Source organism: Formica exsecta, unplaced genomic scaffold (genome assembly GCF_003651465.1).
Source record: "Formica exsecta isolate Colony F162 unplaced genomic scaffold, ASM365146v1 scaffold174, whole genome shotgun sequence".
Lineage (NCBI taxonomy): Eukaryota > Metazoa > Arthropoda > Insecta > Hymenoptera > Formicidae > Formica > Formica exsecta.
Window position 1 is genome coordinate 255,388 of NW_021849056.1, and position 14,168 is coordinate 269,555.

Below are 14,168 nucleotides of genomic sequence, written 5' to 3' on the forward strand. Positions count from 1 at the left end.
GGGGGAGGGGGAGGGTGGATGCACCGGTGCATTAAAAGGGACGAGCTGGTGCGAAAGGATGGGGGAGAAAGGGACGCGGCCGCGCGCTCTCGCGGTTCACATTCTACATAATTACGGTAAATTGGTGTAACGTTGGCTACAACCGACCGCGTGATATCGCCGAACCGAATTTGTGCTCGATAACGAGCGCGTGTTTAGCTATGCGAGATTCCTGCGACAACGGCTGTTGAGATCGTTGATTTGACGTTGATACGAATTGGCGATGTGTTCGCCAGCGATTTCGATTCGATTTGATGGATTTTCCGAAGAAGATCTCTCTCCAAAAAAGCGCTTATTCACAGACGATCGATTGTTTAGCGAATATGATCGGCGAGTAGATTTCGCGATGCAATCGTTTACACTGTTCAACACCAAATTTGCCTTATGTTCTATCAAGTCATTCCTGATAGATTTTTATATAACGCTGATTACGAACCTGGCTGTAAAAATGGCGTATCACGTCAAGTTTTGGTAAAACCTCAGTCAAAGCTGTTAAAATAGGCGTTTTTGAGTTTTCTCATTTTTGCGTGAGTTATATCTTTCGATAGGGACATGCTTCAGAAGGCAGCGACAGCTCAAAATAAAGCTCAAGACTTATTATTCGTTATTAAATTTTTTTTTTAAATCATTCTAATCATGAAAGTCAGTATATACAGCTTGCCTGATCACTCATCACGAATCACGTGTCGAAATTTCGAAATTAAAAATGGAGGATCCAAAATGACAAATTTTTGAAAAATCATTCAAATCATGGAAGTGAGTATGTGTAGGTTTTTGTGGCCGCTATCACTTAAGAACAAAATTAGAGTAGTTTTTGGCACTAGTATTTTAATAAGGGACAATTGGAGACGTATGACTGGGGAACACTGCGATAAATAATGTTTCTTATGTTTCGACCACATTTTTTTCAGGAAAATTTTTCTTGCCTGGGACTTTTGGTATTTTTGTTATAAAGTATAAGTCTTCAGCTTCATTTTGAGCTGTCGCTACCTTCTGGGGCATGTTCCCATCGAAAAATATAACTCACGCAAAAATATCAAAAACGCCTATTTTAAGGCCTAACTTTAACTGAGGTTTTCTCGAAAACTTGACGTAATACACCATTTTTACGACCAGGTTTGTAATCAGCGCTAAAAAATCTACCAGAAAATATTTGACAGAGCTTAAGGCAAAACCAAAGATCTCATTTTGTCGACCAGTGTTATTCGAGATTAAAAATCTCGACGATGTGTGAGATGACATCCCCGAATCATTCCGTGCATCTACATTTGCAAAGATGAAAATTATGAGACGACAACAGTCGTTTGCATTTTGCATGAGATAACTATTCTCGTTTCTCATGGGAGGAAGACACCTGGTTGCTTTCGCAAAAGCGTTTACCGCTGTAACTTGTTGCAAAAAATTGCAAGACGATGCGCGTTGCGGAAATTGGGAAAGTTGCTTCTGCTAACATAGTAAAGACAGTTGACAAACAACCCTTTCGGGATAAATATGTGTACGCTTCGCGCGATGCTGATAGAATAACCGTCAAAGAACAACAATGATCGAGCACGCGACTGAGATTTCGTCCTTGCATTCAGAGTTTCCGAACTAACTTATATTAACTCTCGGATTATCCTTCAAGTGCTCCTTATAACCGCCGGAAGATTACAACTTGAGGAAATTGTTCGGCAGAGGAGAGGCTAAAGTTCGACACCTGTCGAGTCCCGGGACTGGATAGCTACTTCGCTGAGACTCTCAAGTCGTCTTGAATGTGGATCTCGAGTGTGAGTCGGCAAAGTCATAGTACTTAAGATTAATGCTTACTTCGTATTCGCTATTATATGTATTATCACACACGCGCGTTGTTTCATGATATTTGTGCGAACATTGCAAAATATTATCCTCCACTTTCTCATCGTTTAATCGAAACTAGCTGTATATATGTAGTCGAAAAAAATACGTAGCTTTTATTTAATAATTATCAAATTAAATAATCATAATGTTATGAAATATTAAATTTCTATAAATAAGCCATCAGCATACAATGTAAATACAACTAAATATGAAAAACTAAATCGTCCAATATTTTCAAAAATATACAGGAAATTCAGCAATGTGCCCGTATTCATAATATCTTGTTTGCATTTAAACGTGATATCATGTATAGCAACCAAGAATGTAACAATAACGTCAAAATAAATATATCGTCAAATGCAAGTTGCGCATCGTCGCGTAACGATGCGATACAATATCCGTGTATTAAAGCCGTATTTCAGCGCGAGTATTCTTTAATTAGGAGAGCGCGAGATGACGTTGCACATTTGTGCGTTTTCATGAAAATATTCCGGCGTGAAGATATAAAAGTTATAGCGGTTGCATTTGTCGCCGACGCTCATTTCTGAGGTATCTTATTACATGGAAATATTACGGACGAGCGAGGGAAGCGGTACGCTTTTTCCTCGGTATTAGACAGCCGAGATGTCGGGGCACTTCATTTCAATGTTCGCCGTATTATTAACGATCTCTCGTCGACTTCGGGAAGGTCCTTCGCTTGACAAAATCGTCGACGAGAGCGGCGTACATTTATCGCCGTTGCGAGCCGACACGATTCTCGCACCTAATATTGTACCCCGTAAAATGAAAAATTGTTGGGCGTGCGAACGACCGAGAGATCGCGCTTCATTAACACGCCAGATGCCATGGATGCGTGAATCGTGATCGGCATCTATGATACACGCATGTCGCACACCGATGTATGTTTGAAATATAATACAAAAGCAGCAGGTAGCTATATACAGGGTATTCCAGGTCAATGAAACTTTAGGGACTTATAGAGAATTGAAGTTGGAATAAAAAAGTTCCTATAAACATAAGTCCGGAAACGCTTCACTCAAAAAAAAATGTTGCTAATTTTATGTACCTCAGTTAATTTTGCGCACCCAGAAAATTTTTGCTATAGTTGCAATACCACTTTTTTGAGTGTTCGTTAAAAAGTTGTAGTTAATAAATCTCTGTAAGTAATTAGTATAATCAAAATTTAATAAGAACATTTTTATGTTTGCATTTGCAAAGTTTGCTCTACAAATATAGTGATTACACAAAGACCATCAAAAGGTGGTTTTTTCAAGTTTCTGCTTTTTCGTTGTTTTGCGTTTATTTTCTTTTGAACATCTTATCAGAATTAAATGAAATTGATGTAATTTAGTTTGTTATTTAATTCCCCATCAGATATATTTTGTTACTTTTTTCGAATGAATGAAGGGTTTTGAAGTTATTTTTAAGAATCATCAAAAAAACGTGATTTTTCGAAGTTTATTAGTTATAACTTTTTAACGAAGCGTTTCTGGATCTATGTTTATAGGAATTTTTTTGTTCCAAACTCAATTTCCCATAAGATCCTAAAGTTTCATTGACCTGACCTGGAACATCCTGTATATATGATATCGTCAATATAATGAATTAATTAAACAAAATAATACGAGTATGTATTATTAAAAGAAAATGTATCCTTATTTATCGATAATGTTTTGGATATACATTGTCTGTAATTTATCTGTCAGAACTAATCGAAATTCGGTTTTTAAAACGCTGCTATGCTTTCATTGTTGTCGCGCAAAATCTCACGCAACAATGATCGATGAATCGACCCGCGAGTGTTCGCTCGCCAAATTTAAAATTTGAATCAACATTAGTCAATAACGACATCACTTACCGCGTTGCCACCTATTTCAATTACAAATTTTGTTCAATATTTACTCACTAACTTTTTACTCGCGTCGCAAAGCCACGTTGCAAAATGTAAAATGGTCTCCGAATACACGTGTTTCGCCGAGCTCCTGAAAATAGTTCATTAAACTAGCCAATTAACGAGCGTTGTTTGTCTTGGATTTTACAAAGCCGACTCCAGTGACAAAGCCAAAGATTTTTTTTTCGCGATTTTTTTTTGTATGTGTAACAAACTTTCAATCGAATCAGTTTGCAAAAGCGCATTAGTGACGAATGATCAGGTTTGAAAAAAATAGAAACAGGCTCGATGATTTTTTTTTTTTTTTTTAATAAAAAATATATTATTGTTTATGGAAAAAGTGAGCAAATATATCTTTATTATGAAATAATTTTTTTATATGATTCTCTCTTTCTCTCTTGAATTCATGGTCTAAAAAATAACTATGCAAACAAAGCCATTAACCTGTCAATATTTGAGATAAATGCTTTCAGTACCTGGTAAAGCTGTTAGACGTGTGTAGTCGTAATGTTTTGCGGATGACTGATTCAATTGTATATTCGGATTCGTTGGTACGAATAGCATCACACGAATAGAACATTATAATGTTAACTGGGGTTCATCGTGCGGTTAAGCGACTGCACTCTGAAATCGTGCATTAAACGTCACCAAAGAGAATACGATTGCAAACACGAGGAGGAATTGACATGGCGCTTTAAAGAAACTGTATTTGAAAGGCAAATTTAATAGCTTGAGGGCTAATGAATAAAAGCGATTGAATGATAAACTTGGATCTCTCTCGAGTCGGTCGCGGAGACCGCGATACAATTTAAAAGGCGGATTAAAGAATCACTGAAGCAAAAGCGACGGCGAGGAAAAATAATGAGAATAGCGAAAAGTCTTCGACATTTCCATTCTCGGGGACGAGCACGATTTCTATCTCGGAAATATGTTTCTCAAATATCAAGAGTATACGCTTCAATGGATAAATTTCACAGTGATTAGTTTCAGCTGCTGCGAATCTGAAAAGTGAAAATGTTGAAAATGAAAAGGAGGGAATTATTTGATCACATTAAACAGTGGAACTTTTATACGCCATGAAAAATCTAGTCACAATTTTATTGATATACCGATTTTCACACACAATGGGGTTAATACCGTTTAATTCTGAATGGTTTAATGATTCATATTACAGTGTCGGAGAATGCGTATTATTATCAAAACAGTATGTAACAGAAATATAATAGGATTTCTTGTATTCTCAATATTGCGAAAAATTGCAAGGAAATTATTTAAGGATGTATGTCATATGTCAAAACATTGACAAAAGCATGAAAAATTTGTAGACTGTTCTATTATTTCTTCTTCTCTATCTGTGCAAAATCTGACCACAATTCTCTTAATGATTTGGAAATTATTGAAGTTTAAAGTTACTATTGATTCTTATGGAAAATCGTGTATTGTAGCAGTTATTGACAAATTTGACAAGAAAAAAACATTGCCAACAAAATATAAATTTTCACGTATATTAAGAAAACTCTAATAAATATTTATGCAAAACTTGACTTAAATCCACTTACTCGTTTAAAAGTTATTTACTAAAAATTTTATCTTTCTCTCTTTCTCTTGCTGCAAATTACTCGCTTTTTTTTGTTTCTTGTAGTTGATTTTAGCATAAAAATTTTTACGTATATTAAGAAAACTCTAATAAATATTTATGCAAAACTTGACTTAAATCCACTTACTCGTTTAAAAGTTATTTACTAAAAATTTTATCTTTCTCTCTTTCTCTTGCTGCAAATTACTCGCTTTTTTTTGTTTCTTGTAGTTGATTTTAGGGGATATCCAGCATCAGATCAAAAGTTTTTGTCATAAATTAAGAAAAATATTAATTACAACTATTTTCTTTTACGAAGACATTAAAAATCATATTATTTTGTGATACTTTAATTCTTTTTATAATCCCGATTTATTTATTAGATTTTTCAAACAGTATAAATATAAGAAATATATTTTTTTTTTTAATTTTGACAGTTTTGACAGTTTGACTACTATTGTACAGCCAAACATCCTTAGTACTTCGCATACTAATCTGCATATCTAGACGTCAGCAAGTCGATTGACTTGCGAATAAGTTAACGGTTCGCATCGACATATACTCACTCGGATCTTTGACGGCCGTGATGACGAGGCGGAAGCCATTTGAGTTGGTGCCCCAGGCGTCGGTGACATATTTCAACGTCACGAAATTGGTACGCGTGTAAATCGCGCCCACGGTCTGCTTCGTGTTCCTGCAGGATAGGTCTGCCTGGAAACAAAAGAAAATTGCGTTCGTTGAGTACGTGCCACTTGAGGGGAGAGATACTTTTTTTTCTTTTTTTTTTTGCGCGGATCTACTCGTGCTAACGATGCAAATGTCGCGAGCGTGATATCGAGCGAACCGTGGGGGTTGGACGACGTGCGCTTGATTTACGGAGATAGTTTTATATTGCGACGGACTAAAAGTCCCAATCGATGCTGTTCGAGAAACGTCACGGGGAATGTGATTTATATTGTTGCACATCTGCGGTAGGAAAGTACATTTAACGTGAAAATACATTTTTTCGTATTATTTTGCGTATTGCTACTATGTATTTTGATTCTCAATTTGTCGGGATCGTTATCTATATTTTTTTGCCATCTGCGTATTTCTCTTGCATGTTTTCCCGTTTTTATCAAACTTTATAATGTCAACGTAACGTCAAATAATATTAATGTAACGTTGACAAAATTTTACAAGCTTCGAATGTTACTGAAAAAAGAAAAATTCTCCCCTTAAATTTTTTGTGACGTCTCTAAAGGTGCAAGAAAAATGAAGAATATAGATTCATATTACCCGTAATATTACTCATATTACGAAGAATAATAAAAATGTTCTCTTTTACATGTCATTAACTCCGTTCTCTCGCTCTTTATGAATCGGGCAGCAATGATAAAGGGACCGTAATTTCACCGCGGCGAAAGTCAAATGGCAGCTTATAAAAGCTCGGGTAAACGTCAAATAACGTCGTTTCCCGAGATGGCGGGTACTTTTAATAAAGCGACTACCCGTGCACGTGGTATGCGTGTGTGTGTGCGCCAGCTTTTTTCTTTTTTATCTTTTTTTTGAATTTTATGTTGAAGCATTTGTAAAACCGGCTTAAAGCGCAGCTTGACGCAAAATAAAAATGACACGCGGTCGAGTAGTTAATCCTGAAATACGGACCGTAGATATCAATTCGAGCAACAGCAACGTGGTTGGCGAGCAAGAAATTTATTCGTAGATTTGCGGCGCTGTATCTCGCTCGTTTGCCTCGAGACACGAGCAACGTAACACTTGTTGCACCCCCGCGATCAACGCGAAAGAAACCGAAAACAAACAGCTGCATCCTGGTGCGCCGAGATAATAAAAAAGACGCGAATAGGGGGGTATCGATTGTTTCGTGCGACGTTAACTTTTTCAAGAGCCGCACAAAAACGTTGTGTATAATGCACGAAAATTTAGAATGAAATTTAGCTCTATCACATGATATTAATTTATAAGAGAGATGAAATTATAAGAGACATAAAATAAAATTTTCTTGAGAGAGATTAAAATATGTATGAGACACACATATATCTTATTTTATGTAAATTTTATAAATTTATATAAAAAGTTAACTTATGGTTAACAATTTTGAAAAATAATCTTTTGTAATAGATAACAGAATAATTGCGAGTTTTGTCGCTTTCAAGATTATTCATCTGTAACAGATACAGTCGATTTGATAAAAATCATCGCTCGATGAGTAATTGCATGACGTGAAGATATCAGAAGTCGTATAAAAACTGCGAAATATTGCAAAATTATTAAAGTTATAATGTTATAAAGTCATAAATGCATTTTTTTAAATTATCTTAATTTTAATTTGATTATTCATGTGCCTTATGTCATAAATTTTAAAAATGTTCTTAAGATAAATCGCATTTTTTAATAAATGGATTCTTCTAATCGAGAATTTTTCTAAATTGTTGAAACAAATGCTGATTTTTTTAAACTGTAGTTTAATTTTGCCAATTTCGCAGTTTTGATATAGTATAGCTGATATTATATAATTATTGTATAATTATTGTATAATTATTGTATAATTATTATATAATTATTAAATAATGTACGATGATAAAACACACAATGTGAATCGTGCACATTCACACACAAATGAATGAAATATGAAATATCATAATTTCAAAATATTGCAGACTTTAAATCTTTTTTTACTTACAATATGAAACGCGCAAGTCGTAACAAGGCATTTTTCGCGCAATGGCCAAAGAAATTTACGATAAGCCGGCCATTGAATTTGCTAGTGGCTGTTAAGTTACGAGGTATAACGTGTTGCATAGATAAGCAGAGAGTGGAGAGAAGGAAAAAGGTAATATTCCCAGATAAAATTTAGAACAGAGTAATTATTCGAAAAACTAAGCTGTCGAGAATAAAATTGCAGAATAAAGCCAACAGTTAAAAATGTGAACTTTGTCTATCCTACAAGTTGCTGGTAATTTCAAATGAATTCATAAAATCACGGGAATTTAACAACGTAATTCCGTACTTATTGTACAAACACATTCACTTACAAACATTTTATAATTATTACCATTTATATGAATTATTATCCCTCGTATTCTGCATTTGAAAGCTTGTGCATTGAAGAGAATATCCTATACGGGAAACTATGCGCATATATTTGATGTGCGAGAAAATAATGCTTCCAATATATATGAACGCCAATTCATTTTACACTCACTATTCGCTATTATCAATAAATTGCACAGAGTGCAATTACTCAAGGCTATTACATCCCGTCAATCAAACCGCTAGTTTTTTTAAATTGACATATCTCAAGTTTTCAATTTAAATAACATGTCGATGTGTGATGCATATTTAATGTCTTATATCGATTGTACGACCGGATTTTCGATAATAATTATAAAATAAAGAATTCGATTACCCTAATGTTATTTGACAATTCTGATCCGTATTATTATTGTGTATTACGGCAAATTGTATTAAGGATGTTTTGACTGTACAATAATAACAAAAAACTATCAAAATTAAAAAAAAAAACATATTTCTTATATTTATATTGTTCGAAAAATCAAATAAATAAATCTGGATTATAAAAAAAATTAAAATATTACAAAATAATATGGTTTTTAACGTTTTCGTAAAAGAAAATAGTTGTAATTAATATTTTTCCTAATTTATGACAAAAACTTTTGATTGTGAATATCCCCTGAAATCAACTGCAAGAAACAAAAAAAAACAAGTAATTTGTAGAAAGAGAGAGAGAGAAAGATAATATTTTTCTACAATTTTTAGTAAATTAACTTTTAAACGAGTGGATCTAAATCAATTTTTGCATAAATATTTATTAGAGTTTTCTTAATATATGTAAAAATTTTTATTTTGTTGGTTAAAAAAATTGTGCTGTTTTACATAGACACTCAAAAAAAAAAAAAATAATAGAACAGTCTACGAAATTTTCATGCTTTTGTCAATGTTTTGACACATACATCCTTAATTTGAGGATGTTTTAAATTCAACTTTAAAATACCATCGGTGCATTACTCCATACATTTATCGCGATATATTGTATCAGGGAAATATTTTTTGCTCGATGCAGGAACCGTATAAACGTACGTTCATTACGGTAATGAACGTGCCACAGTCAGATATAATTGCCGGGATCCAGTTGAATAAAAGTCAGTCTAATTTGCGATCGCATTATTATCGGCAATATAGTCGGTGATTCACCAGACTGATCTACAGGGTCTATTTGCGCACGGCAAATTGTGTACTCTGCCGGTATTAGGATTGCGTCCGTACGCGAACGGTGGTTTAATAACGTGCTCGCCGATCGACCGTGTGTCAACCGGACGAGCACTTGTCAATTCCGATGGCGAGAGTCATCGATCATGCGCGAAACGTAGGGTTAAGTAATCTACAACGCTAGGAGGGAGGGGAGGATACACAGCGAAATTGTAGACTTAAGCCGACAGTAGAAAGGGTTGCTCTTGCGATGAGGGTTGTATAGAGCGCTTGCAAAATTACCCTTTCGCATGCTATTGACGTACATTTGGGGTAAATGAACCGGTACAGTCGCACATATAGATTCGAGGTTCACCGATTATCTAATTTCATATATTTCTGATTATTGAGTCTAATCACACATTGAGTCGTTCATTTTATATCTAAATAAAATATCAAAAATTGTATATATCAAAAAAATCGAAGTAAGGTGGACAGAGAGGTCCAAGGACGAGTTCAGAGATCGCGCGAGATTAGATAGTAGATACATCTTCAAGGAAAATCTCGACTGAAAGGCAATAGCGTGACGTAAACATGAATGGGAAAGAGAAGGGAGGTGGGGAGGGGGAGAGGGAGCCGCGCCCATGAGAAGACCACCTAATTTACATTTACATAGCTTTCAACGTATCTCGCAAGAATGGAACGGCGAAGCCTCGAAGGTACAATCTCTCTTTGGGCTTTCTCGTCGAGGCGAAAGAAGGCCTCGAGCGAGCTTACGACAAGCTCGCCGTTCTAAGTCGGTACCAAGGAGGATACGAAAAGGGGCCTCCGAGTGGCGGCCGAGAGGCAGGCCATTGTCGTGCGTGCAAACAACGAAATCCTTCCTTCGAGGATATGCAGCTCGGCCTACGAAATCTCGACCGGAAAAACAGCCCGAAGCTGCGCTCGAAACCTCTCCGCCGCCACCGTCGACCGTAACAAAGACGCCTCGCTATATCAAGGGACATGTCGGAAAATATTCGGGAAAATACATCGCGCGTCGATGCGGAGTTCGAAAAAGAGATCTCCAGCGACGAATTTAAAGTCGTCGCGCGCGCATCTAGCTTCCTCCTCTCTGCAAAATAACGCAATGAATATTAAAAAGGAAAATATTTTTCTAACAAAGCGCGAGAGGTTTCATAAATTTTATATCGATGAGAATAAGTATGAATGATGAGTATACAGTCTGGATATATGTGTGCGAGAGCTATATAATATTATATGGTTTCTAGAAACATGCGAAAGCTCGAATGTTTGCCAGGCAATAAACATTGCATCGACGGCTGGAAAGGAAGCTCATATTTTTATATTATATTTTCCATATAAAATATATAAATATATATATATATACACATCCGATGTGCGCTCCCGTCGTTATAAATTGCATATAGTGCGCATAAGGCCTTTATATCTCGGATGCGGTAACCGAATGTACGCATTTTACGACATATACGAAAAGTCGTTTCCGACAGAAATGCTGTCACATTATTTATCTCATTCGCTGCGAAAGACACAACAGATATATCACATTTAAAAAGAGAGAGACAAAACGAAATAAAAATGTTTTATGTTTTATGAAACAACATTGCAATGCCAAGTGCATAAAAACGATTGGCCTTGCGATGTTCATATTTTTTAATATTTATAACATATAGTAATCCTTGTGTTCAACTTATCGTGTGTGTGTGTGTGTGTGTGTCTAACTTACAAAATATTAATAAAGCATTTATATTTTTTCTTGCATTATAAAATTGCATAAACTAGATATTATTGCGACACTATAGGAGGGTCATGCTATATCATAGTTATTATATGCATATGCGATATTTACAATCCATAATCAATATCACAATTTTATTTATAATTCGAATAACATATTTTACAATTTTAAAGAATTACAGAAAAGACTCGCTTATTATTGTACGTATCAAATATTATACTCAATAATAATAATTTCTTATAATAATTTTTATAATAATTTCTTAAAATAGTAATTATTTTGGGCTCTACTATAATTTGAATCTTATATTTGTATGTTACAGGTCAATATATCTTCAACGTATCTTCTTCAACTCTATTGTTGCGCACATCGACTGGTGAGCAAACAATTTTTATTTTATGGTAAAAAACGCCAAGTATATAAGTAACTTAAATAGTGAATCACTAAAAGTATTATAGGCTAATATTTCTGAAACTGAACGAGATATAAAATCTTTAATTTCCAGCATCTATTTGGTATCGAAGCGGGCATTGTGTGAATTAATTTTTTAAAATACCAATTAGTTATTGGAAAATAAGAATTTCATATCTCGTTCAGTTTCAGAAATATTAGCCTGTAACATCTTTAGTGATCCACCCTGTATAACAAATTTACTGAATTTAATACAAATTGGAAGAAGTTCTGATGCACCAAATGTTATTCGAAGGGGATAGTGACATGGAAATCTTTGTCTCTTTCTGTACAGATTAGGAAGAAAGTTTACCTTACGTTCTACAAAGACAAATAATCTTGGTTTGCTTAAATTTAGTGAACCCTGATTAAATTTTTAACAGGACTTACATACAAAGTTTTCAATACACATATGCTTAAAGAACAAAAATATCTTTTGAGATTCTCGGATTTTTTTCTCTATATGAGTTATATAAGGAAGAGTTCTTTTTAAATTGTATTGAATTCAGTAAGAGAAAGTGATCTGAATGAAAGACTCTTTCCGAGTCATTGTTTTTTAAGTACATGTAAATTGAAAGCTTTATACAAGCCTTGTTAAAAGTTTAGTGAGTGTTATTATAAGGAAAAACATCAGACTTATATAATAGACTGAACATTCTTATGTGACAGTTAAGGGAACAAAGTTGTTCGATAAAATTGATGGACAGAAATATACAAGATGCTTTCTTTATTACATAATGCTCTGATAAGGGGCGATATAAAGGAACCAGAAAAATAAGAGTGTGAGGCAACTATTTCTTTTCTTTCTTTCTCTACACCAATTGCACAATTAGACAAGGAAAGCATCTTATTTTCTATTGTTTTTTCTTACTAATGTTGTCTTTAAGCTTCAAATGGAAGCGCTCGATCTATTTACATAAGTCTACAGTAAACACGAACTTATAACATCCGTAAGACATAAGATTTCTGATTGTACTAAAAGAGACAATGGCTGCATTCAGTAGAAGTGCTTAAATGCTACAATTTTAATATGTCCTAAAGAGGATCGCAATCTAGTAAAGAAAAAAATGCTGTGTAATGCATTGCAACAATTAGAAGGACGTTGTTTTGCGATATATTAATAATGATAGTAGAGTAAGATCTTACCTTTATGAATATAATAGTCTCATTAATTTTCACCTTCTAGAACGTGGAAAATTTTTGTAAAACAAAAATTAACGAGTATCCTCTTCAAAGTGCGAGCTGCCCAATTGCCGTTCTGCCAGAATAAAAATCCTTAATATTATTTAACACATTGCACTTAAATGCAGTGTACTTTTAATGTATTAGAAACATAGGAGACTGCTGAATAAACATGTTGCAACTTAATGGAGCACTTATCGTTACAGTATCATTCAATAGAAAATTATAAATGATTACAAAACAGCTACACTCGCTGAATGCATCCAACAGTATCCAATGTTGTTATCTTTTTCTATTTAGAGTGCCAAAGCTCTTGTTAATATACATAGGGTACTTTTCATTTATATAACACTCGTGCTAATTCAAATTGATAATTCCAATGATAAATGAAACGCATAATTCACTGCGAAAACAGAATTAATCGGAGTTTTGTGTCATTGACACTACAGACTTCTTTATATGATACTAGACCGCTAACAGCGATACTAAAGATAATATGCAAGCTATATCTAAATTGAGCGGAATATATAAGTTGAATTAATCTCGTTCAGTTTCAGAAATATTAGCCTGTAATACCTTTAGTGATTCACCCTATATATGTCATGATTTTTTATAGTTTTGAAGTTTTATTTGTTGTATATAAGCATTTTTTTATGTACTTGTATTTTTCACTTCTTTTTTAGAATACGATTTATTCACGAAATAATTCAATTCTACGACGAAAAATATTTACATGACTTGAATCGAATCGTCTCGCTGAAAGCTCCACGAAAGCTAGCAAAGATGCATTCCATCGATCCCAGAAGCATAACAAAAATAGCATCGAGCTTTTCGTTGCTGTTTTCAGAAACGTGAGACAACAGTAAACAAGTAAACAATTTCTTTTTCGTGATACATATTTTCAAGGAATTTTTATAATCTTCTTAAAATCTATTTATAAAGAACCCCGCACTAATCATATGGAAAATCTGTCCCGGTCAAATCAATTGGTTTTTACATATGTTGTAGCTTATGACTTACTGAACAAAAGATGTAATGGGCACAAAGCTCAATAATGGACAGTTATCGAATTATAACCAGTCAAACATGAAAAATTCGGGCTGCCGAATAGTCAAATCTCGGAAGGTATTGATTTTTTTGAAAAATGTTTGAAAGAAACATAGTAGGGTTTTACAAAATCTGTTAGTTGGTTCCATTATTTGTGAATTTGGAATGACCTTGAAAAG

General features: G+C 34.3%; 1 protein-coding gene across 3 annotated transcripts in view; it reads right to left on the reverse strand.

Annotated features, from left to right (window-relative positions):
• Positions 1-14,168, reverse strand: part of LOC115233379 — a 249,668-nt gene that overhangs the window by 44,729 nt on the left and 190,771 nt on the right. For all 3 annotated transcript variants that reach the window (XM_029803754.1, XM_029803755.1, XM_029803756.1), the window contains exon 3: positions 5,909-6,053. In XM_029803754.1, the coding sequence (XP_029659614.1) occupies positions 5,909-6,053 (145 nt within the window). The remainder of the gene's footprint in view (positions 1-5,908; positions 6,054-14,168) is intronic.